Here is a 24,577-nt window from a genome sequence, read left to right as displayed (position 1 = left end):
AGCAAAATCACTTTATTTGGCCTTCCGAAAGTAGGTGCATTTAGGAATCTTTAAGATTACTTACAACAGAACAGCAACACATTTTATGGAAGATCGTTTTGTGAACCTAGGAGAGGAGGTAATTCTGACTTTGCTACGACAGTCTGGTACCTTTGAATCAGCTACTGTAAGTATGTTTTGTTATTAGTTTAATTATGTGCTATTGAATTTTCAATAATGTTTGTGCGCGCATGTGCGCATGTGTAAGAGAGACGGTCACACAGTGGAGTCAGCTGTCTTAACCGTCCATTCAACCGTCCTCCACTCTCCTTTGTATCCTCGTTGGATAGTGGTAATTTGTTGTATTTTTTTAATTTTACATAAGCATTGGTTCACCACAGTTTGATCATCCCATTCAAAATAACATTCAAATAGGATAATTTAGGAGCTTTAAAGTGCTGGAAACAGTTGTGTGAAATGCTTGTAAGTCATTGAAAATTGCTTGAATTTCTCTCTCAAAAGGCTGTACAAACACTGAAATTAATTAATTAATTAATAATATTATAACATTTGACTATTTCTGCCATAACACCATGGTTACAGTAAGTGTTACTACTTCTGGTTCTCTACATCAGCGCTGTTTGATTGGTTTATAACAGAGAATTCTTTGCAGAATTTGAATGCTTCTCAGTAAATCTAGGAGTAAGCGAGTAAGTTTAATATTCATTAAGCGGCGAGTTCAAAGGCTTTCACTAGATCTGGCAGCACTGTGCTATAATAGTGTTGCGAAATCAACTTTGGTTCCTGAGTAATGCCCTGTTCACACTACAAGTGACAAAGCAACACAATCCCATTCATTTTAATGGAGAACTGGCAATTTCTGGCAAGTGCGACAGTTGGCATTGGCGACAGATGGAGCATGTCCAGAGAAGGCTCTGTTTCGTATTCATTTTTATTTGTATCTACGGATTTAATTTATATTTATATTATATTTAGTCTTTTGCCTCCAAAATGTTTGTATTTAATGTCAAGAAACCTGATTTGCTGTCAAGGCAACCAATAGAGAGAATGCCCACTAGCAACCTCAACGCCAGCCCCTGGTGAAATGCAGCGCTGTCACTGCTAGTGTGAATACAAGTTTGTTTGCCAGCTGTTAAACGGTCCGTGCTGCGCAATTCAAACGAGTAGCAGGATTTTCAGTGCAGCAGAAAAAAAAATGACATTTGGTCGCAGTCTGGAGCCCTGGTATGCATTAATTAGCATGTACAGTTAAATATAGAATATGACTGGTACTGATATATCAGTCAACCCTAAATAGTAATGCTAACATTGTTCATTGGCATGTTGTTAAATTAGACACTTGTTTTATTATAAAATTAAATGAAACCAAATAGATTCCAGAAGCAGAATACAGAGAAATTGAAATATAATTTGGGTAAAAATTAAAGAGATTTCATAGGACTCTACTCACCCTTATGCCATTTGAGCCCCTTTACACTTGTCATAAGCATCCTTTAACATTTGCTTTCTCAGTGTACTTCATTAAAAATGAACTTTTATGACATTTTTGGAAACTAAATTGTGTGCAATCCAGTTACTTTTGTAAAACAGAATTTTAGTTAATCGATTTGGGATTAATCTTTTTTCCTAGCATTAACATAGCTACTTAGCATAGCTTGCTAAAACTAGGCTTGGGATTTCCATCTCCCAATATGCTTTGCAAGGAACTTAAAAGGGAGAATTATTGTTGAAATTAAGTGCTATTTTTATGTGTTTTTAAGCAATATGAGAAAAGGGAGAGACTTGTTTTTATCTCTGTAATGTTTTGTTATGTTGGGAGTTGTTGATGTGCTTTGTGGGGTTCCACTATGGTGAAGAGTGGAGCCTGTGCTAAGGTTGTGGAGTGTGCCTTATGCTACTAAAAATCATTTTCTGTGCAAGAATCAATGGAGTCTTTTCTTCCTTTAATTTCTTTCATTTTTTTGTCTCTGGTCGCGTCCGAAATCGCATACTTCCATACTATATAGTAGGCGAAAAACAGTATGCGAAGCCAGTAGTATGTCCGAATTCTTAGTATTCGAAAAACAGTAGGCGAAATGTACCCGGATGGCCTACTACTTCCGCCCGAATTCCGTAGTATGCATAGGATGGGCACTACTCTATCCCATGAGGCCACGGGAGAGGACTCGTCATACTCATATTCGAAAATAACGGAAAATCGTGACGCCGCTGTTTTGAAGTGTAAGTACCTTATGGATAAACGCTGTTCATTGTGGTTAAAGTGTAACGTTACTTGTTTAACATAATCCAAGTAAACGACTGACTTGTTAAAGTTTTACACATTGTAAACTGATGAGACTATTTTGTAAATTGAGTTTAAAAACATGTTTAATAATCATTATCGATCAGCTTGTTAATGCTGCTTTCTACAGACGGCTCGTTAAGTAATTTAATGAGATAAAGTTAAAAAAATTTAACGAGTTAATTTACATTTTACTAGTGTTGATAAAAATTGTTGGATACCTTAACTTAACTTAATAGGTGCCTCAGTTTGATCATAAATCATCAGTAATGTGTAAATCCTGTTCTGATGTTACAGAGACTGATCAAACCCTACTCACTGGAAAGCATAATTCAGTAAGTATATAAATTAAATTTAATCTTAACTACACACACTCTTTACATGTATTTATGTTAGGATCATCACTGATTTATGCTGTTTTTTATTATAATATGAATTTCCAGGTATTTCCAGTTGCTATTTTGTCAGTTGCAAAGTGCTTAATAGCAAATATCTTTTGTAGCAGTTGTGTGCACACTGATTTTGCAGCAGTTTCCAGTTGTTTTTTAAACAAGCAACATCTTAACATCTGAAGAATGTTGTCTTGAGAATGGGTGTCACACTTTAGAGAAATACCCATACACCAAGTCACATTTAAAATTATTCTCTCTATTTATTTATTTATTTTTCATTTCTACATGGATAAGAGCACAAAGCTTCAGACAAAACCACATTAACATTTTCATAAAGTAGTATAATAGAGCTTAAAGCAACACCAAAAGGGAATTTCTTAAGACGTTTCTATAATAATGTCAGGAAAATAAACTTCAGCAGCTTCAGTTCAGTAACTGTATGTGTACAAGATGAGGACTTTAAATTTGGGTATCAAAAATGAGTGAAAAACAGTGTAAATCTAAAATTTACCCCAGGGATACAGTAATACAATTGTAAAATTAAACTTGTAAATATGTTGTTATGATATGTTATGTGATATGTTGCTAGATTTTCAAATAACTGTAATATTAAATCCCAGTTATGAGTGTAATATATTTATGTGTATATATAAATACACACACGTTTAAATTTAACTATTTACATGTGTATTTATACATATTTATGTGATTTTATAGTATATATATATATATATATATATATATATATATATATATATATTCTTAAATAACTAATATATGTATATCTCGATTTGACAGTCTTAAAATTACCTTCATAACTTACAGAAGCTTAAACAATAGCACTGAACATGAAGTGATTTGCAGAGTCTTAACCTGTTCAATTGTCCTACAGGGAAATCCTGCTCTTGAAGAGCTGCACACGGTCGTCTGGTGTGACACAGCTGTGCTCAGATTGTCCCACACATGCTCTCCTGTGCTGGCTTCTGTGTTTTGGGTTTCCAGTGTATCATCGTCATGATCCTCTACAATTTGTGGATCCGCAATGTCCTCATTCAGAAGACGGAGGTTGTGGAGCACTACACAGCATGCAACAACATCTGCACAAAGACAGGACTCACTTCCAGGGCCTTGAAGAAGAAGAAGATGGAGCACAGCTTGTCTTCATCATCCTGAAGGCTCTCTCAACAATGTTCTGTGCACAAGCATCATTGGTGTTGAATCAAAGCTGTGCAGGATTCTGTTCAGGCTCTCTGTATGGAGTGATGAGGCAGATGTGTGCACTCAAACAAGGATACCCACCATTTCCCAGGATGTGTTTTCCTGCAGGTGGATACAGGCCTCCAGTGTAAATAGGGCTGTTCTTCAGCAACCTGGCATCATACACAGACCCGGGACACTCAACAAACATATCAAGGTACTTCCCCTGGTGCAACCTGCAACTGAACAGAATGAAACCGCTTCCTGTTGAAATAACATTGGGCTTCACTTGCTGGAGGTTCAATTTGTATGTGACAGCCATCTATTGTGCCAGCTACCAGAAGAAAAGCTGCTTCCACTGCCTCCAGGTAATCTGTGGTGGAGAAGGCAATCAGTCTCTTCAAAATCCCCATGACTGACCTGCTCATTCTGTGCACTATGTTATGCAGCTCTTGGATGTCAAAGGCCAGTGACAGCAGCCTGTATGATGCTGTTCGCAGTCTGTAAATATGTAGTTTTTGTTTTTTAGAATAAAATTTCAATAGGTTACACATTTTTGCTGATATATCTATATCTATATATATATATATATATATATATATATATATATATATATATATATATATATATATATATTTATATGTGTGTATATTGTCTATAATGTATATATTATGTATGTATTTATGTATATATTGTGATGTGTGTATATATATGTGTGTGTGTGTTTGTGTGTATATTTCTATAATGTATTTATGTGTATATATGTGTGTGTGTATTTGTCTAAGCATTCTTTCAAGTTTATTAATTAATTTATGTTCCTTTTGTTTCTTTTGTGTTATTTTATTTGTATTTATTTATTACAATAAATTACTTTATATCCTTACATAAAATCAGGCTGTCATTCTGTTCACAGATGTAGCTGCTGTTATTCTGAGGTAGAAAATTAAAAGCTAAATTTATATTTAGTAAAGGATTTACAAGCTGTCAACGAAGGCATGATCTGAATTGTTAATTCAAATGACGTAAAAACGCAGACGAAAGCGGTAAGAATAACGGAAAACATCACCGATTTTATATCATGTTCGCTCAGTAGATTGGGCTCTTTAAATTTACGCGCTGTTGTGACGACATATGTCACGTGACAATGTCAACATGGCGGATGTAGTACGTCCGAGTTCCATTCATACTACCCACATTCATACTATATAGAACGTACTTTTCTAACGGTACGTTCAAATTCAAATGTAGTACCCAGTACGCAGTATGCGATTTCGGACGCAGCGTCTGTGATTTATTCTGACACTGTGTCAAATAAGGCAAATTAAAGTTTTTATTTAACATGCTAACATGTGCTAATTCTTGCCAGCTGCAGAAGAGTTGGTTGAGTTAGTTTGATGTGTTTGATTTTGTTGTATTTACACTGGTTTCTGCTAGACAGTGTTTTTGAATTTATTCAGTTTATGAGTTTAGAATTTCATTTAATGTTTAGGAAACCTGTTTTCAAAGTGCGGAACCACTGTTCACAATTAAATGAAGTAGTTTTTTTTGTGTGTGTGTGTGTGTGTGTGGAAGAAAGTCAGTCAAACAGGTTTGGAACAACACATGGGTGTATAAATGATGATAGCATTCACATTTTTTGGTGAATTACTTTTGTAACAGAATCAAAAGAAAGCCTTGTGAACACATGGAGATTAGACAGAGGTCTCTATTCTTGAACAACAGAAGCTATTTTGATTCTTCTGAAAGCAGCATCAACTTTTTTCTCAGGGAGTTAAATTTAGATGACAGCCCAATCTCTAGACGGCACAAGCTTGTCTGAGAAGTCTGTGGCCCCACCAGGCCTTAGTGTAAATTGAGTTCATCAGTTGAGCTGTGATAGCAGGATCAAAGGTTCTGTGCAACGGCAGACTTCTAACAAATAGCCCAATGGCTACGGCTCTTCAATAAGAGCAGCCAGAAATTCAATGATGGAGAAAAAAATTGGGTTTTACCAGATCATTCAAAAAAAAAAAAGGGAAGCCCAGTCTTTACATCACATTGGTTGTGCTTTTGCCGTATATTTAATGTCTGATATATAAAAGCTGTGGAATATTTCCTCATAATAGCAATTTGATTATTATTTCAAGTCAATTCTCTTGCTCACTGGTCACAAGACCCTTTTTAGATCACTATTGAATGGATCGATACAGCAGTTGAGAGTGGCTTTGCAAATAGTATCTGTTCCAATGTTTAGTGATTTTATGGGTGGACTATGGGGGAAATGCTATAGTCTCTTATGTTTTCAATACGTTCAGGGTGACACTGCCAATTGCCTACAGCGTGTTTACGGGGGGATGCATATCGAAGCAAATGTCAATAATGTATTTGTGGATTTTGACACAACTAGACCCAAGCTCTGATAAAGCGACCACATAATCGTAATCACCTTTGAAAGTGCCTGAATTGATGTAATGTGCTATTGATATTTTAAACCATGACTGATGATAACTTTTAGATTGAAGGTTGAATAAACTGTCCATTGGATCTTGCCGAGGGAAGCAACAATTAAAAGCAAGTGTCACTCACTGCAGAAGTACACACACACACACAGAGAGAGAGAGAGAGAGAGAGAGAGAGAGAGAGAGAGAGAGAGAGAGCAGAGACTTTTGCGTTGTGGATGATATTGATTTTAGATTTTTTTTTTTTCAGACCTCTCAAGTTTCATGACCCACTCTTGTCTCCAGGGTGAGACTAGCTCAAGCTGGCATGACTGATATTGTTAAAGCTCCTAAACCATCTCCTTCAGGAGTGGCATCTCAGATAATCTCAGGATCAGTCACCTTCTCCCCATAGAAATATATGTCCACTTCTATACAACACACTTGGACTTCTATATGACAAACAAGTACCCAGATACTTGAGTAATTGGACATAACAGCAATGGCTCAACATTTCACACCAACTGAAATGCAGAAATATGTCTCAAAAATGGACCTTATTTGTATTTTTGTGTAGATTATTTCCACTTTTAGCCATATGTATATGTGTATATATATATAATATATATATAATATAAATATATATATATATATATATATATTATTTTTTTTTAAATAAAGTTGTTAGGATATCAAAAATTTAAAGTTCTTGATACCAATTTTGATATAACAGAAAAAACCACTGGCCTAATTAATGTAAGTAGAAAATATCAGTAACACTTAAGAATAAGGTTCCATTAGTTAATGTTAGTTATCTACTTTAGTTAACATGAACTAAGCAAGAAAAATCCTTCTACAGCGTTGATTAATCTTAGTTAATGTTATTTTAACATTTACTAATGCGTAATTCAAATCAAAAGTTGTGCTTGTTAACATTACAGTAGTTAATGCACTGTGAATTAGCATGAACTAACAATGAATAACTGCATTATAAAATATAAAAAGATTAATAATATACAGTTAATAATAATAACAGTAATAAATGTATTGTTCATTGTTTGTTCATGTTAATTAATACATTAACTAACGTTAACTAATGGAACCTTATTCTAAAGTGTTACCAAAATTTCTTAATCTTTTGCTGCGTTCCAGCAGGTTTTTGAGCCCTTAAGTCACGACTTCAAACCACGACTCATGACATTGTAGCATTCCAGGCAAGTCACGCCAAACTGCCTGAGCGCAAGGAGTTGTGGTAGCTAGATTATTAATTTTATTGCAAAGTTATATTGTCCTAAAGTCTATTTCTCACTGTGTATTACTTCCATAATGGGGTGGCAGTGGCTCAGTGGTTCATGTAGGTTGTCTACAAACCAGAAGGTTGGTGGTTCAATCCCCGGCTCCACCTGACCAAGTGTTGAGCAAGACACCTAACCCCAGCTGCTCCCGACGTGCTGGATGGCACCTTGAATGGCTGACACCGCAGTCGGTGTATGAATGAGTGTGTGAATGGGTGAATGTGAGGCAACTTGTAAAGCGCTTTGGATAACCATGTGGTCTGTTGAAAGCGCTATATAAATGCAGTCCATTTACCATTTACCATAAACACCACATCCATAGGGGCTGCCATTGTTGTTTCACGGGCTATGTGATGTCAAAGCGCAGAACTGGGTGTACATCGATCTAGCTTGAGTTCACGTGGGAAGTTCCGGGTTTGACTGCCGTTCCAGTGCACTTTCACAGGTAGAATGTTGGAAAAACACGGATTACGGGTTGCCTCGAATGCAGCATTTTTAGGCATAATTAGTCCGTAATAAAATAAGAATAATAAAAAAAAAAAGAACTGATCCAAGATACTGTAACACTACTTATTGATGAAGAACATAGAGAGCTCACAACAAAACTTAAATAAACTTAAATTCAACAATAAACTTAAATTATTTTAATGATAAGCCACAGGCAGAAGAAGGTAATATTCCAAATGCAAGCAATACCTAACAAAGACCAGAACAGAGTGGGAAACTTAAGTAGGGTGGCTAGCGAGGGAAAGACGGGTGAGGATTATAAACTAATAAAGACATAAAAAGGGCAAAACTAGGGTCGTTTCTCGATACCAATTATGCAAAGTTCGGACTTTCGTCCTTGGTAGCTTGGATTTCGCAAGTTCCACTCAGGAGTGCAAACTTCCGAGGATTGGAGGATGCAAGTCCGGTAATTCTGCAAATGGAACAGCAGTGTACTTGATAACGTCAGTCAGCTCGCTTTGGCTACTCCGGTTATCTTCACTTTATGTATGACAAAATATGATATCGAACACCACTGGCTATTTTTGTTTTCATTTAAACATATTAACCTGGGACATAAATACATTACAGTGAAACAAAATATTATATCAAACAGCATTGCCTCTTTTGTTTCATTTAAAATATTAATAGGCTTACAAAAATATGGTTCACGTAACGAGTAAGTTACATGCATTACATTAAAACCAAATGTTATCAAACACCACTGCCTTGTCGTTTTCTTCAAAATATGTAACACAACCCATTTAGTCTTCATTTTAAAAATATAAACCATTAATATGTGGTTTATTGTGCACATATACTGTGATTATCTTCACTGTATAGCCTATAATAAAATGAAATATGACAAGCACAACTCTGCCTTTTTTGTTAAATGTCAGTTTTAATGAACAATATCGCCATTATAAAAGAATAAGTATAAAGTATAAGACACGTATATACCTATACACTTATACTATAGGAAATAAAGACAAAAGCAAATAATTTTGCCAAATGATTGCAACAAAGTCAGCGTGGTATTATGATGAATAAATAAATAATTTATTAAATATAACTTTGTGCTCAGTGAAGTGTGACAGCCTGTTAGATTTATCCAAAACGAATTTTACCTCATGTTTAAACACTGCAGAGACATCAGAGCCAGTGGCAAATGTCAGAAGGACTAGCCGAGGTGAGGCTGCTCTTGGCGGATACATGAGCACTGAGCGCCTGGTGATCGCGTGGGTCTCACATCTCCGAAATGGATGAAGCAAAGTTCAAATAGGCATTATCTTTATAAATAAACCAGATTTAAACAGCTACATTCTCCCCTGAAATATTCTTAGAACTACATTTCATGAGAAAATTATGCAGGTTTTCTCCTCCGCCATTAGGGCTCGCTGGTTGGTGCGGAAAGCATTCTGGGATACCTGCCGCCTCAAGTTAGCAGAAATCACCTCTTGATACATCCTTGATAAAAGGGGCAAAAGCAGTGAATGATTTGTTCTTTCTTTAATTGTTTGATTAACATTAAGGATATAGACAGCAGCAGGTATATTTTCTCTCAACTGTTCACTTAAGACATAACTGACTGTGTTTAAACTAGGGACATCACAATAACAAAAATCTAGTCGGTACCGATACCACTAAAAGTACATAATACTCTATACCAAGTTGATACCATGGGAAAAATAACATTGATACTTAAACATTAACTTTAAAATTAACATTAACATTAACATTAAAAAATTAGTAGCACTTGGCCTATAATACACATTCACACACCTATACTCTGAATTCAAGCATTAGTCTAAATTCACTGACATACTGGAGGGCCGAAAATATTTTTTAAAACCATTAACATAAACAACAATTATTTAAACCAGTAATATTAGTCAATAATGGTAATAAGGATAATCCGCTGACAGATACACAACGACTGAACAGGCTCGTGCTTTCAGAGCTGTGCACTCTCATTTAAATGTTCCACAATAGTGTTGTCAAAAGACCCGGTACTTCGGTACCAAGTCGGTACTATAAAAATGAAAATGTGACGGTACCAGGTTTCTGTAAGTACCGGTGGTACCGAGGTCCCGTTCAAACCCGGTTCTTGACGCATACAGCTATGATTTCCGCGAAGCAGAAGAAGCGGACGGAATCTCAAAATCCAGTCATGAAAATGAAACTTACATTTTAATATGGACAGTGAAAGAATTTGTCAAAGTTAGCATAAATTAATCAAATCAAATCTCCATATGGACCAGTATTTTTAAATGTTAAGCCGCAAAAGTTGGTTGAAATCTGAATCCTGCATGTTCTGCGTGTCACAGAGACGTGCGGGTTTGTTTACTACATAGCAACCCTCTAAATTGCGAGTACACCACTCACATATGCTACTAAATCTTCCTTTTGGCGACTAAATGATTTCTAATATTAGCCAATGGCTAATAAATTCTCAGATTGTACTCGCCATTGTGTGAGTTGGAGTATAAGTATAAGTTTAGCTCAGATATATGTTCACTCGCCGAACACTCTCTGACTGAGCACTTTAAAGTTTCACTCTCAGTCAGGCGATCTGTGTGATTCAGTTCATCTCAATGGATGCACAGTGCACCTGTGTTTAATGTACCTCTAGTGTGAAGGCGCACAGATCGCTGTCGCTTTCTCTCACACACACGCAGACACCTAGAGAGAGAATTGACACACTACATTTAAACTACTCTTGGTTGTATTTTCCTGTAAAAAAAAAAGGGGCATATCTATGGAAATCTTCAGCTTTTAAGAATAGCTGGGTTTTCCGATAACGTTAGTGTGTGGAGTTAATGCGCAAATGGCAATCTCATTGGCTGGCGCTCACCTATTATCGTTCGTTTTGATTTCAGCAAATCAGTTCGAGCGAATGCACAAAACCTGATTAATATTCATGAATCCAGCAGCTAATTAATCCTTAGTAATCTTTAGTGTGTTTTTATAGTTCTTCTTATTAGAATTGGTATCAATATTATCTTATCAGTATTCTTGTTAGTTTTTCTCACCTCCTTTTTTTTTTTTACAGAATCACTGAATGACAAAAAAAGCACCACCACCATTCCAGTTAAAATGTTCAGTTAAATTGACTAATATGCATTTAAACACGGTTATCAAGTTTACTTCTAATTACTAAAGTTTATATATCAGTCATTATATATCAGTCTGGCGAGTAAACTAAAATATTTAATGGCGAATGGCGATTCAATTGCAGAGGTGTCCGTAGAGGGTTGCATAGACTGAAGCGCGTGACATTTTCAGTGATTTCAGCATCTGCCGTCTCAATGAGGACATAAATACATAACATCACCAGAACTGTTCTGAGTCACTTCACAAGCATTTTACCGTTTCATTTGAGTAAAACCAGTGTCAGTTTAAAGGTATTTATTCATGGCAACCCGTCAAAATAAGTTCATTTTTACAAGAAGGCATTGTGCTAGAAATATTACTATTATTTAGTAGAATGTATGTGATACTGCTACTACTGTTGAAAAAATTAATCGAACTTTTTAAAGAAATAAATCACACAATATTTCTTCCATGTTTTAATTTTAATAGCAAATCCTTTATTTACCAAAAAATAGAATGTGTTCAAATTTCATTAATTAAAAGACAAATAAAATTTGGGTTAAACTTGTTTACTGTTTTTCTTTAATCAAAATTTTAAATAAGTATAAAGAATGGCATTGATTTTATTATTATTATTTTTTTTTATTAGCATATTGTGTTTTGCTTTGGTACCGAAATTGGTACCGAGAACCGTGGATTTTCACTGGTATCGGTACCGAATACTGAAATTTTGGTACCGTGACAACACTATTCCACAATCATATTCATATATTGTTGGCATCTTCCACGTTTAGTTCTTCTCTGGGCTTGTAGGCAACATTTTTTCTTTACCCTAGGGCAGACTGAAACACTTCCAAGCGTATGTTCTGCCTGCCTCCATCACTTGCAGCCTTGCTAGTCACTACCTTCGCAACATCAGTACCATCGGTACTTATGCTACTGAAGAAAATCAAGTACCGGCAGGATTTTAAAATGTTTATACAGTAGTATCAGTTCTCGTGATATTCCTAGTTTACATAAATACTTTCCATTATTTTCATTTTAAGACATTTTGTGTATTTGACATTTAAAGCTCATTAAACATTAAAGAATGATTAAATACGTACTTTTTTGACTGCCAGCTTCATTTGCATGCATTTTGGGTGTGCGTGTACAGAAACAGGGTCTTAGAGGGTCCTGAATTGAGCTCTTTTTAGCAGCTTATTGCACTTGAATGGTTCAAAATCACTTGAACTGGCAAGGCTTAAAAATGCATGCAAATGATAAATGATCAAATCTTCTGAGCATAGCTGCGTCAGAGATTAAAATCCAAAATCTCAACTGATAAATTTCTGTCAGTTTATTGTATCTACCAGTATATCACCCAAACCTATTTCAGAGACTTTTTTTTTCTTTTTTCTTGGCTTTAGTTTAAAGACTTCACAAATACTTTCTGATATCTGATACATACAAAAATTATAATGAAATTGGACCCCCAAAGTATTTAGTTGATTTATCAGTTGAGCACTTGAGTAGACAAATTCAGTAACATAGCGCCGAAGGTGTCAGTATTTTGAAGCTAACTTGAAGTGGACAGACTTGTGGAGAAGGTAGTTGTCCTCTCTGAAATAATAAAAAGTCCCATTACAGGCATTTGTAAAAGCAAAAAGCAGCAACATGTCTTTTGGGAAATTCTGTGTTTGCAGTTTGTAAGTGTTGGACCGGGGCCCATCCCACTTCAAACCCCCCAATTCCCATAATCCAACAGTAAAAAGTTGTGAGTTGGAAACGAGCCGTGTCTGTAGACACAGCTGTGTCAAGATCTGCTGGTGTGATATTTTTTCCATCCTACCTGCCCTTCTAATGAGAGAATTCCCTTCTGAGTGGGTGGCAAGCAGAAGCAGAAAAACCTTTCTGTCCCTCCACTTCTTCCTCATTTCTCTCTAACTCTCTCTTTGTTTGTGGGAGCTCTTACTATAGGCTATCTATTATACTCTCTTGGTCCTCTATCTATTCTGTGCTTTTTTTCCCCTCATGCACCTGACTGGAGAGTTGCTTTCTCCTGATCAGGGCTGCTGTAGTAATTGGCTGCCCCCTCAGCTCGGCTCAGCACAGCACATCTTCCAATATAACAGTCTACAGTTTCAGCCTGCCTTGCACTTTAGGATCTGACAACTAAATTGTTGTTCACGGGTAGGGAGACAGAATTATGTTAATGTCCACATTGTCACCGCTGTTTAGGCAGGAAAATAAAGGAAACAAGATGGCATTGGAGGCTGGAGTTACACAGCAGGATGTGCCGTTTACATCCATGGGATCAAAGCAGGAAGAAGAATCGTTATTTGTATGAATTTGTATGACCTCATTTGTACAAATGCATATGATTTGTGCTAAATCGTACATATTACATATAAATATTAGCCATATAAAGTTAGCTAACTATTATGGCAAAATTGTATGCTTGATATTGGGGAAACACCATAATTAAATTCAGTAATATCTGACAGCTTTTAGGTGCCATTTATAAAATCCAGTTGAGTTTAGTCTTCAAGTTCAAGTTCAAGTGCTTGTCTGGTGTATCTATTTACACAAAAATCATTCCAGTACAGGCTGTTTTAAATATGCATTTTAGTGGTATAAATGTGAATATGGATTTAATTTAAAAAGAAAGAATTAGTTTCATTTTGCTGGAATGCTCCCATAATTTAATGTTCAGTATACTTTTTAATCCACAAATTAAAGCACTTTGTGTGTTTATTTTACATATTAAGACATTTTTCTGTGTTCATACAAGCAGAAAATGATATTGTGTGAAGCTGGCTGCAGTCACCAATCTAGATTCAGCTTATCAATTAAGTCATGGATAATATAATCTCTATGTTGTCTTGAATTTAATTTCTAAATGCACATATGCACACATAACGGCTAAGCTTTCGTCGGACTTCTGCTTCACCAGTGTTTCTGCTCACTGCAGCCCCTTTACTCTGAATTTTTTTTGTCGTTTGTTCTCTGGCGCTCTCTACAACTTTCTTTTTATTTTTTATGATGCCAGAGCTCATTCCCAGTCCCCGAGCCGCAGTAATGTCAGATAAGGGTGTGTGTTGACACTGATAGACTGCTCTTTATTAAAGCAGCCAGCGTTCAAACTTTAGTGAATTAGCATTCTGCTCTGTTCTCTGTCTGCTTTTAACTGCAGAGCAATGAGCCCTCATTTCAGTGCCCTTCATTTTATTTGGTGAAAAAGGACCAAAGCCCAAACATCTCAAGATGTCTTTCAAGTTGTGCTCTGGGAGGAGTTAGAAGGAATTTTATTAGTATGAGGGGTTTTTAATTAACAACCAGTCATCTAATCAGAGCGGTGAATGTTTTCCCCTCTCCTGGATGTGTGCTTCTATTCAGCACAAGTCAGTTTCATACCTGTCTTCAAGTCCCTAATAGCATTTTAGACTGATAAATGTCTGCTTTTACTTCACAGCGAATATGGTGGACAGCTTATTTGAGCTGTTTTACCATTTATCACCCCTCACACTAACTTATAATCATAATGTTCCATTTTGTTATTCTCAAAACAGATAGTAGCTCACTGAACTAACTGTCTTATGTGGATACTCATATCAGTGTGAAATAATGGCTCTGGAACATGGACTGGAACAGTTGAGCAACCACCAATAAAATGAATGAGAATGCTAAACTTTATGTTGGGTTTATAGACCTCCTTGCTCTGAAGTAAATTATGTAATCAGTAGGCGTGTCAAAGGGAATGTGTTTCTTGGCTCTGATGGGTGGTAGGCCTTGGGTATGTGCTGAATATGTGTGTAGTCTGAAATTATTACAAAAGGGCAGGTATTAGAGTCTTGACCAGTTTGAAAGGGCTCCGCCCACACTGTCTGATCTCTATCTGATGTTGTCTGGAGATGACCAAGGCCTTTCACCACCCGCTGATCTTCGTAATCTTTCATCAAAATGTAATAAGCATTCAAGTCTAGCTCTATTCTGCTTTGAAATGCCCACTTTTCATGACCCAAGCAATTCCTGATGGATAAAATGAAGTGTCACCATACACTACCAAAATGGTAGAAAAGCTATCATTGGGGTGGGACCCTTTAGAATGTACTAATAGGCACAATTTGTGTACACTGTAGGTACTAATATGCCTTTTTAAAGTACTAATATATCTTTTGAAAGGGAACTGTCCCAGTGGCAGCTTTTGTAAAAAAAAAAAGATTTTTATTCTGTTAGGCTTAAAAATTTTCATAATTTGCATATATAATATGGGTAGTGAATGACATTTCTTGTTCTTTAAATTGTTCTTCATGATTAAATTCACATATTTGTATTTTACAGAATACCCATTTTCCAGTTTAAATGTTTATGGCTTTATTTTAAAATGACTGGGCCATTATGTTTTTGATTTTACCTTTGCTTTCACTTTTGACACTGGTTGCAATGCAAATATTTTTTTCTGTGTGTGGGAAGGTGGCTCGTCGTCATTCGTGAGCAGGTGCTCTATGCTAATGTTAATTGAGTGAGTCAAATGATTCCAGATACCAGTCTCAGCTCTCTACTGTAAAACTCATTTACCCTTGTACAATCTCTCCCATCAGTGTATGCCACATTCAGCACATACTCCAATCTCCAGAATTATCTCCATGCTCCAAACGAAAGAGCACAGAGAGTCACACTGTTGTTTCACGGCCTTATCAGGTAGCTGTAAACTCTTTGTTAGGACCTTGCTCCAGGCTGGGATTACTTCTCAGTGAGCTGTTTTCCCCCTCTCTCTCTTTAAAGATTTCACAGTCATCCTTTAAGTCCATATTCTCCAGTATTGTCTTTTATAACTTTAGACATCCAAACATCTGAGCAAATTAAAAATAGAGGTGTAATAGAATGGACGGGCAGGGTGACTTTGCCTTTAAGAAGCACTGGGGACATGTGGGTTTGCCATTTGAAGTGTAAATCTTTGATTTCTGGTCAGCTTGTGCTTGAGACACAGGTCTTTGTTTTATATTCACAAACAGAAGCCTGAGCTTTCGTGGGGTTCTCAGACAAATTGAAAAGGGTTCAGGTAACAAGAAGCGCTCACTTGAGAATCACATTTCTTGAATAAAGTATAAGACTTTGTTGAGCACAGTCACTGTGAGACATTTTCAAAGGTGGCATAGCTAGACAGGAAGGACAAACTAAAAGTCAGTCCCTCTAAATTGAAACACACTATTTTACGAAATTATTGAGAATTCTTATATTTATTGAAATGATAATATATATGCAAATAGAAATTAAGCAATCAGATTTTCATAAAATAATGGGTAAACTATTACATATACGAGTAAGAATAACTATTACATATATAAGTTAGAATAACTATTTGCCACCAATTTACAATTCTAAGATAATAAAATAATTTCTCACAGCAATATTTTATGTCTGTATATTTATTTAATCGGCTAGTAGCTGTGTAATGAGTGGAAAATAGTCAGTAGGTCATTATCCATTCAGGATGATAAAGAGACCTCTACTTTGTGTCAGAGGGTTGATCACCCTGTCAGAGTTTGCTTTGCGATAATGATCGGCTGACTGTATGTTATCCCTCACTCAGCTCATATTTAAACTCTTCCCATCACACCACTGTACTTTTATAATGAGGATTATGGCAAGTAAAGCAAGTAAAGTAAAGCAAATCTGTTCTGACTTTGTAGAAAATGATAAGTGATGTTTTTGTACATTTTTCATTGAATGAAAATATTATTTTGGGTGCAAGAAGACAAAAAAAAAAATAGAGAACTAGAGATCTGTAACATGATAATGTCATTTAAGGCCATATTTTTCGGTCCAAACTGATCATAAAATCCTATTTTATGACATAAACAGATGTCTGCAATATCAGTTGATTGTCTGACAGCTATGAAAGATTCACAGCTGGACCAGTTTAGCTGATGCCACTGTCATTTGAGAGAAGCAAAGATCTTTCTCGCTGATGTGGAGAAAGAGGCCCTCATATGAGGGTTATTTCAATTTTGCATAATCGTCCGACAGTGTAAAACAAACCGTCAGACCTGGAGATTCGTAATTGGCTGTAGCATATGTGTCTTGATTTGTCATTAATGACGTGAGTGGCGACAAAACACATGGTGACGTGTAAGCGAATTAGCTTAGAGGAAATCAAACTGATTTGCAAGCATGCTCATAACCACATTTACTGGATTTGGTATAGCATCTCATTCGCATATGATAGATGATTGTTTGTTACAATTACAGCCTTAGGAAAATGGCGGGGGTGTTTTTGACAGTGACTCAGGCATATTATGTCATATTTTTGACTCCCTGTTAGGGTGTTTGTTATGGATTAGACATCCCGTCACTGTGCTGGTGCTCAAATGTAGGCATAAAGTAATGACTTAGACATGAACATAGAATTGAGTCCCTTTGAATATATTCCTGTTTTTTTTTTTATTAGCATAACGTCAAGACATCTGAGAAAATTAAAAATAGATCTTAGTCTTATGCACATTTGTTTTGCTTCACAGTAGACAGCTGTCCACATTGTAGTGGTCTATATATATATATATGTGTGCATGCACACACCACATTGTGTAAAATTCTTTTACCCAAAAAGGCCTTTTACAGATTCCTGTATTCAGGCAGGTCAAAGCTTTTTTTCCGTCTTTCATCCATTCATCCATTCATCCATACTCCTGCAGGGGTTTTAGTGGAATGGAATGTGAACGTCATGTGGGTGTGGGTGACAGACGAATGTATTATCAGCAGCTGGTTGTAACAAGGTGATTATAATTGAACTCAATTTACAGTTGTAGACAATTTCATTGTAATTTAGAAATTCTGCTGTGAAAGTGAACTTTCATTTAACAATGAAAGTTAAATGGCAATGATTTGACTGGCCTGCCAAGCCCTTAGGAATGGGAACGAGAGACAGACAGGGTAAGAATGGAAGAAAACCTGATATATAGCCCTGCCTTAATTGCCCCTGAACAAATTGTATTCCCTTTTTCTTTTATCTTTAGCCAGCATTTGTGCTTTTTACTGTTCTTTCAAGCAGTCACGGTCAGGGGGGCTGTGTACTTTATTGGGTAGTTAAAGTCTTAATAAAGCTTAGCATGAGTTCTCCTTAAGCCCTTGAGAGTGGACTTTCACTACAGAAACACTTGAAGTCTGATGATTCTCATCATGTCACTATTTCTTTGACCTTTTTTTCATAGCATGCTTGGCCAATTAGTTCATTTTCATTCATCTAACATTTTTTACCTTCATTCTTCAAGTTGCTCATTAGTCGCTCTTTGCAGTCAGAATAATTGGCGGCCATTAATTAATGATCCTTGTTATGTGCTGTGTATGAAGAATGTAGAAGAACTGCAAAAGATGATCTAATATTAAATCATATATACTGGTTATTGTATTCATATACTGAGCCCTGTATATTAGCATGATTGCATCTCTCCATCATGGGTATTGATTAATGACACAATTTTTTACTGCCTCTTACCTTTATTCTTCAAGATTTTCAAGTTTTTTTTTCTTTTTCTTTTTGCAGATGAACATGGACATTTGAAAATATACCTGCCCAAAAAGCTGCTTGAATGTCTACCAAAATGCTCCACGTTGCCAAAAGAGAGACACAGGTGGAACACCAATGAGGTAAGGTCACCTCTCTCCGCCATCTGCTGCTGTCCTTTTTTAACTCCTGCTGACTTTATAGAGATAAAACCTCATTTATTTTAAGCAGTGAAACGGACACAACGTGTTAATAGAAACCTCTCTAAGGGATTCTGTAGTCAGTTCAGATATTAACAGCAACTGTGTGATTGCCTTATTTTTGTGGCAGGAGGAAGTTGCCTATTTTCCGTGCTGTGCTTGCAAAGGATTTTCTCTCACCGGACATAGATCGAGTGTTTTAGGAAACAGCAGGTTCATAAAGCTTTCTGTATATACAAAGATTTTTACATTTATGCAAATATAAATTTGCAATAGTTTATGATCTGCTCGTAAAACAATTATGTTCTGGCGTTCAATATTTTAGCTCATATTCTGTTGCTTTTTTGGTGGTGAACTGCATAGCAGTTTGTAATTTAAAACTCCAATGTATATCATTCTTGGCCATCTGTTCCAGCATCACTTTTATTCACAGATGTTTTAATTCCCTGGAAATATAGACAGGATTTGATTTTTTTTTTCTTGTGTAATGATAGGAATCCTGCTCATAGTCATTACATTACTAAATCAGACAAGAATATGAAGGCTCTGTTTTTCATTCTTCATTTCAGTCTTCCTTCATTTCTGCTTATTGGTGACGTTTGTAACATTTTCAATACTCCTTGAAACTTTTCCCAGGGGTCGGAGCACTGTGTTATCTTATATTAACAATTCAAGAAAACAAAAATATTTTGGATTACAATAGTGCAAGTCGTTTAGCTTGGCTCAGTTGTTTATTGACTTTCAGTAGATGCTGACATGCTATTTCAGACCCCTCTGTGCCACTGCATAGAAGCCTCGCTATCTTACAAAGCCATATACCTAATAATCTACATATGAAAATGTGTTTTAAGTACGCTTATCACAGCCTGAAGGCATTTCAGACACAATGCATCAAACAAATAAGAAAAGATAACAAGCCTCTTAGATTTCGGTATTGAAAATGAAAATGTGAAATGTTTTTATTTGTATGACTGGGAGGAAAAATCGGAGACTGTTTGCTCCAGCTGTCCTTGACCTATAGGCCAGCCGTTTTAAATTAGTTCATTTCTTTTCAGTGCAGCTACTTTATCATTTAATGGAAATGAGACGGTGACTTGCTTGATTTTCACATTTTATTTGTTGTTCGTGTTCAGTCTGTTGTGCGGCGTGGCTCCCTCTGTGTGGAGGCTGCGGGGAGATTGAAACTAAACATTGTTTCACTGCCGTAAGCTAGAGGGATTTTAAATGACTGAGTTTCTCTAAGGAGATTCATAAACTCATAGCTCAGTGAAGGCGATGCAGTTTTATTACAATTGATCCCACTAAAGCACGCATGGCTTTCACGCATTAAGTGACAGGCATCATCAGAGAGCAGGAGACAAAGGAACCTTGTGTGTGCATGTCGAGCTTTTTGGGGGGTTTTCTTTATTTCTTCTTTAAAACTCTCCCCCTCAAATTAATGACACACTCGTGTGCAGGCTGGTAAAGAGAGGGATGAGGAGTGCTTCGGTGGTGTAGTAAGCCTGCCTTCCTCAGTGATATCAAAATGCCTGCCATAGCCACATACATAACTCACATGTCACCTTTACATCAATTTCAGCTGTGCCAAAAGTCCCTAGTGACAAATCACCAACGTGGCCCTCTTAAAGGGATATTTATGAATTGAATACACTGCTTTATTCCTCCGTGTATTCTTTATGGAGTGACAAGTGGCTTTTTTGAAGGGAAAGAGGTGTGGATGTGAATGACAATGCTGAAATAGACATTGAAAGCACCAAGCCATTGAATGTTTATGTCTTGTCAGATTTAGCTCTGGATGTTTTCCCTCTGCGGTTCTGGTAACCAGAGACTCAGTTTCGTTTTGTTGAATAGTTTGTCTTTGAAGTGCAAATATGGCATTGTGGAATATTTTTGATTGTTTGGCTTTATTTCCATGTAACATGATGCAATATCTAGAGTAAAAATTTTGATTTCTGAACTATGTATGTACACTTGTCATCCAAAGGCTGTCAGCTTACATCACGCATTCTGTGTGTTTGTATATTTGTAGTCTGGTCTGAAATGATATAAGTGAACTAGAATATTGCTTCATATCAGCGGCTGCCTTTCCAATTGAAGCTGATAGTTTAACGCGTTTGACCTGCGATGTTGCGCTTGCAGTCAAAATTAATTAATGTTTTTTTTGGAATTGATTTAAAAATGTCAGCACTTATTGTGGAATGATGTCATCTTTGTCCTAGTATGTTATGTTATGTATGTTAGTATGTTATTATGTCCCATAATATAGTGCTTTGTCTTATTTTTATCCCATTACACATACTGAATAAAAGTAAATTCAGTTAAAAAACAACAAACCTAAATTCTACAGTATATTCTTCAATCTGCATAAAAACACTTGGAAAATGCAAACTCTAAACTCAATACAAATCTGCAATAATGAAATTATATAATAACATTACCCACGTTTTATTGACTTAGTCTTCTATATGTAACAAAGATTTCACCAAAGTGAATCATTTTAATGATGTTATGGTATTTCTTCAACAACAGGCACTTTTTTATTTTATCTTTTATGGCCTAGTGGATTATTTTTTATTTATTTATTTATTTATTTATCTATTTTTATTAGTTTTTAAAAAATGCCTTTACTTTTTGCTACTTTTAAATCTTTATGTAGATATTTTTATAATTTATCCATGTCCCAGACATTCAGTCTATGAAAATCCATAATTACATTGATTTAAATTGATCATCTAAATCTTCTCCTTGTATGATCTATGCATAATAATAAGCAAGTGTGTAAAGCGTCTTTTAAAATGTAGAATCGTATTTAAAAATGGCTATATTTGAAGAAAAGGCCATTGTGATAGTGTTTCATGTTCATCATCAGTGTGCATCAGAATGGCCTGCACCATTGGTTGGAGGAGGGAAGACAACCTTCCCCAAAAAGCAAGGGCATTTGTGTGTCATGTGTGCCAGGCAGACACTGAGGCTAGCGTAAGTCACTCATGGCAGACTGAGAGGTATTAAGCAGTCTCATTGCTGCTGATTGTGTGACTCTTACTGAAAGTGACACCTCCTGTATTTCCACTATATCCCTCCTGCTGCTCTTCCCACTTAGTAGTGTTTTTTTTTTGTCAAAATGCCTTCTTAACGATAAGGGTTCGTTTGGAGTTTATATGGGCAGGAAATATACAGGATCAACCTCAAATCAAACTAAATTTGTCACACCACATCATGTTATACGTTGCGTTTTTTCTATTCTCTCACCAAGTCTGTTGTTTGAGTTTCCCTAATGATACATCCTGTTCTCCATGTTGAAGTGCAGTCAGATGACAGCATAACTTCTAATACAGTCCAGACAAATCAGGAGAGCTGGAGTGCAGCGGTCATGTGTGGGAGCCCATCTTCTCTTTACTGGATGTTCAGTGCTCTGGGCCATATTTAAATCTGTCATCTTTCCATGTGTGCATTTATACAGAGAATGTGACTTGGATTATATTTCAAGCATTTGCTGGAAAGTTAGATAAAGCAATCTGCTCAAAATGAGGTAGATTGCAAGAGGAGGAGGTAAGAATGTCGGTGGTTTAAAAGAGGTGATGTGCACAAAGGCACAGCTTGGCTTTTAAACTGTCAGAATGAGATTTGAAGAAAATATTGGCAAAGGATTGACAATTTATTTAACTGCAGCAACCACAGCACCTCAATCTTTATGACAAAGAAAATAGGCTTAACAATAAAGGAACAACAGATAACAGAGTTTGAGGCAAACACAAAAACTAATTAGAAAGGGAATCTATGAGATCTGACAATGCCTTCCATGAACAGAAATCAAAAGAACAGGTTTATTCAGGTGAGATGCTGTGCAGAGAGATATGTGAAAAGTTAGTACCTTGTCACATTTTACCTTTCTGACATAAGCTGATATAAATTGGTCCACATAATGGCAATATTGTGTTATTTTTAATGTGAATGGTATACATTGATTTTAGAGCCAACGATTCTATAGAAACCTCTTTCATTTGGTTTTGTCTTCCTTACGGCACTTGATTTCTTGTCTTTCAGGCTTATTTTTTAAAGGAAGCACACCATATATTGAGGATAGTAACCCGTGATTTCCAAACTCTAGTTTTCAGAATGATTTCCCTTACCATAGCTACATTTAAGAGCACGTGCTCCATCCTGCTTGGTGTCGTCCTTCTCATGGTGAGATTCACAATTTTGATTTCATGATTTCATTTTATCACAATATCTTTTTTACAAAATAAAAAATTTAAGACAAATTATGTACTAAATGAAAATCTCTTCATATAACCAAACTAAGGCTTTGCCTGTGCTAGAAATTAGAGGCAACCACTGCATTTTAATCATGATCCAAACAAAGATGCTGCATACATACAATATGAGCAGTTTTAATCTAAATTAGACTGTATAATTTTGTAATTTGAAGCAAAAACAGAATGGTCTGACCTTAGTTTTGTGAAACTATACTACATAAAACTTATCTGACCAAAACAGCAGATGAGCTGAATGAGACGCAGATTCACTCTCTGCCAGCAGGTGGCACTTATGAACAGCAATGATATAGTACTTCCTGTGTTACAACTGTAAACAAAGCAGAGCTGCGCTTATGAACAATGCTTTAATATTCATCGTTCAGAGGCAAGATGAAAAAAATAACATCTAAACTTTTCTAAAGACAGTCAGCTCCCCTCACAGATTCCTTCATATAAACTCCAACTGCAATTGTATCGTGATTTGTTTAGCATCTCATATTTGTGTTAAATATTACATCCCTAGTGAAATGGCATGTATGTTTATTTGGCTTGGGAACCAGAGAGATTTAAGCAAGGAATGATGACTTCTGTCAAACTTGTAAGGTAGTTTCTCATCAAAAAGGGGCATCTAGCATGTGGAAAGTGTCAGCGGCACTATCAGAAGACTGGAAAAGTGTGGCCTTTGGAAGGGACTCTCGGGAAAGGGAGACAGGCAGGAAAGAGGAGCTAAGCTAGTGTGACACTCAGCCTCTAATGAGTGGCAGCCACTTAGGACCTGTGAACCTTCTCTCGCCTCTGAACCAAAGCCCAACTGCGGGATCAGAGCGCATCAGCTCAGTCGCTCTAAGGACTTCTACACATTTAATGCCCTGTCATCAGGACTAATCCTTTCTGCCCAGCACTGCCGTGGCATGGTGCCCGCGTGCAATATGCCTCTGCTCCTGCTGGGGTGCCATCGTGGACGCACATGGCACTTGAGCATCCCAGGGAGTGTCGTGGGCAGAGAGAACAGAATCTTCCGGTTACAGTCACGTCCGGCGGCAACGTCCAGGGAGAGGATTCTGATTACGCAGGATGTGGAGGGGCTGGAAAAAGAGAGGTTTGGCTCACTGGGCCAGGAATGACTGCATTTCCCCCACCAAATCAGAGACAATATGATACCCCTCATGAGAGTCGATATACCTGTTGAAGAAATCCATTTATAGATTAAATACTGATACAATATCTTTGATTACAATGGATTGTGAGCCTCCCGGTGCACAGTTGGCCTGAAGATTACAATAGAGCGGTTAAAATCACACAAAATGCTTGTTAGTCATATTAGTCTCAGCATTCCTCATTTAGAATAGGGAATATCATCATGTCTTTGTGATGGGAATGGGAATTGGTTTGCCTTGCTTTTGTAGAGCTGAGTGTTTACCTTTGTGTTACGTGATTGTCTGACCTGTTTTTTTCCTCCTCTTCTTTAAGAAAA

At 36.5% G+C, this 24,577-nt stretch overlaps 1 protein-coding gene across 12 annotated transcripts in view; it reads left to right on the top strand.

The window, feature by feature from the left end:
* The window catches only part of camta1a (calmodulin binding transcription activator 1a), a 381,282-nt gene that overhangs the window by 15,463 nt on the left and 341,242 nt on the right, over positions 1-24,577 (top strand). For all 12 annotated transcript variants that reach the window (XM_059528089.1, XM_059528095.1, XM_059528090.1 and 9 more), the window contains one exon: positions 18,687-18,790. In XM_059528089.1, coding sequence (XP_059384072.1) covers positions 18,687-18,790 — 104 coding nt within the window. The remainder of the gene's footprint in view (positions 1-18,686; positions 18,791-24,577) is intronic.

This window comes from Carassius carassius, chromosome 37 (genome assembly GCF_963082965.1).
Source record: "Carassius carassius chromosome 37, fCarCar2.1, whole genome shotgun sequence".
Lineage (NCBI taxonomy): Eukaryota > Metazoa > Chordata > Actinopteri > Cypriniformes > Cyprinidae > Carassius > Carassius carassius.
Note: the sequence above shows the minus strand (reverse complement) of the source record. Positions and strands in the feature narration are given on the sequence as shown.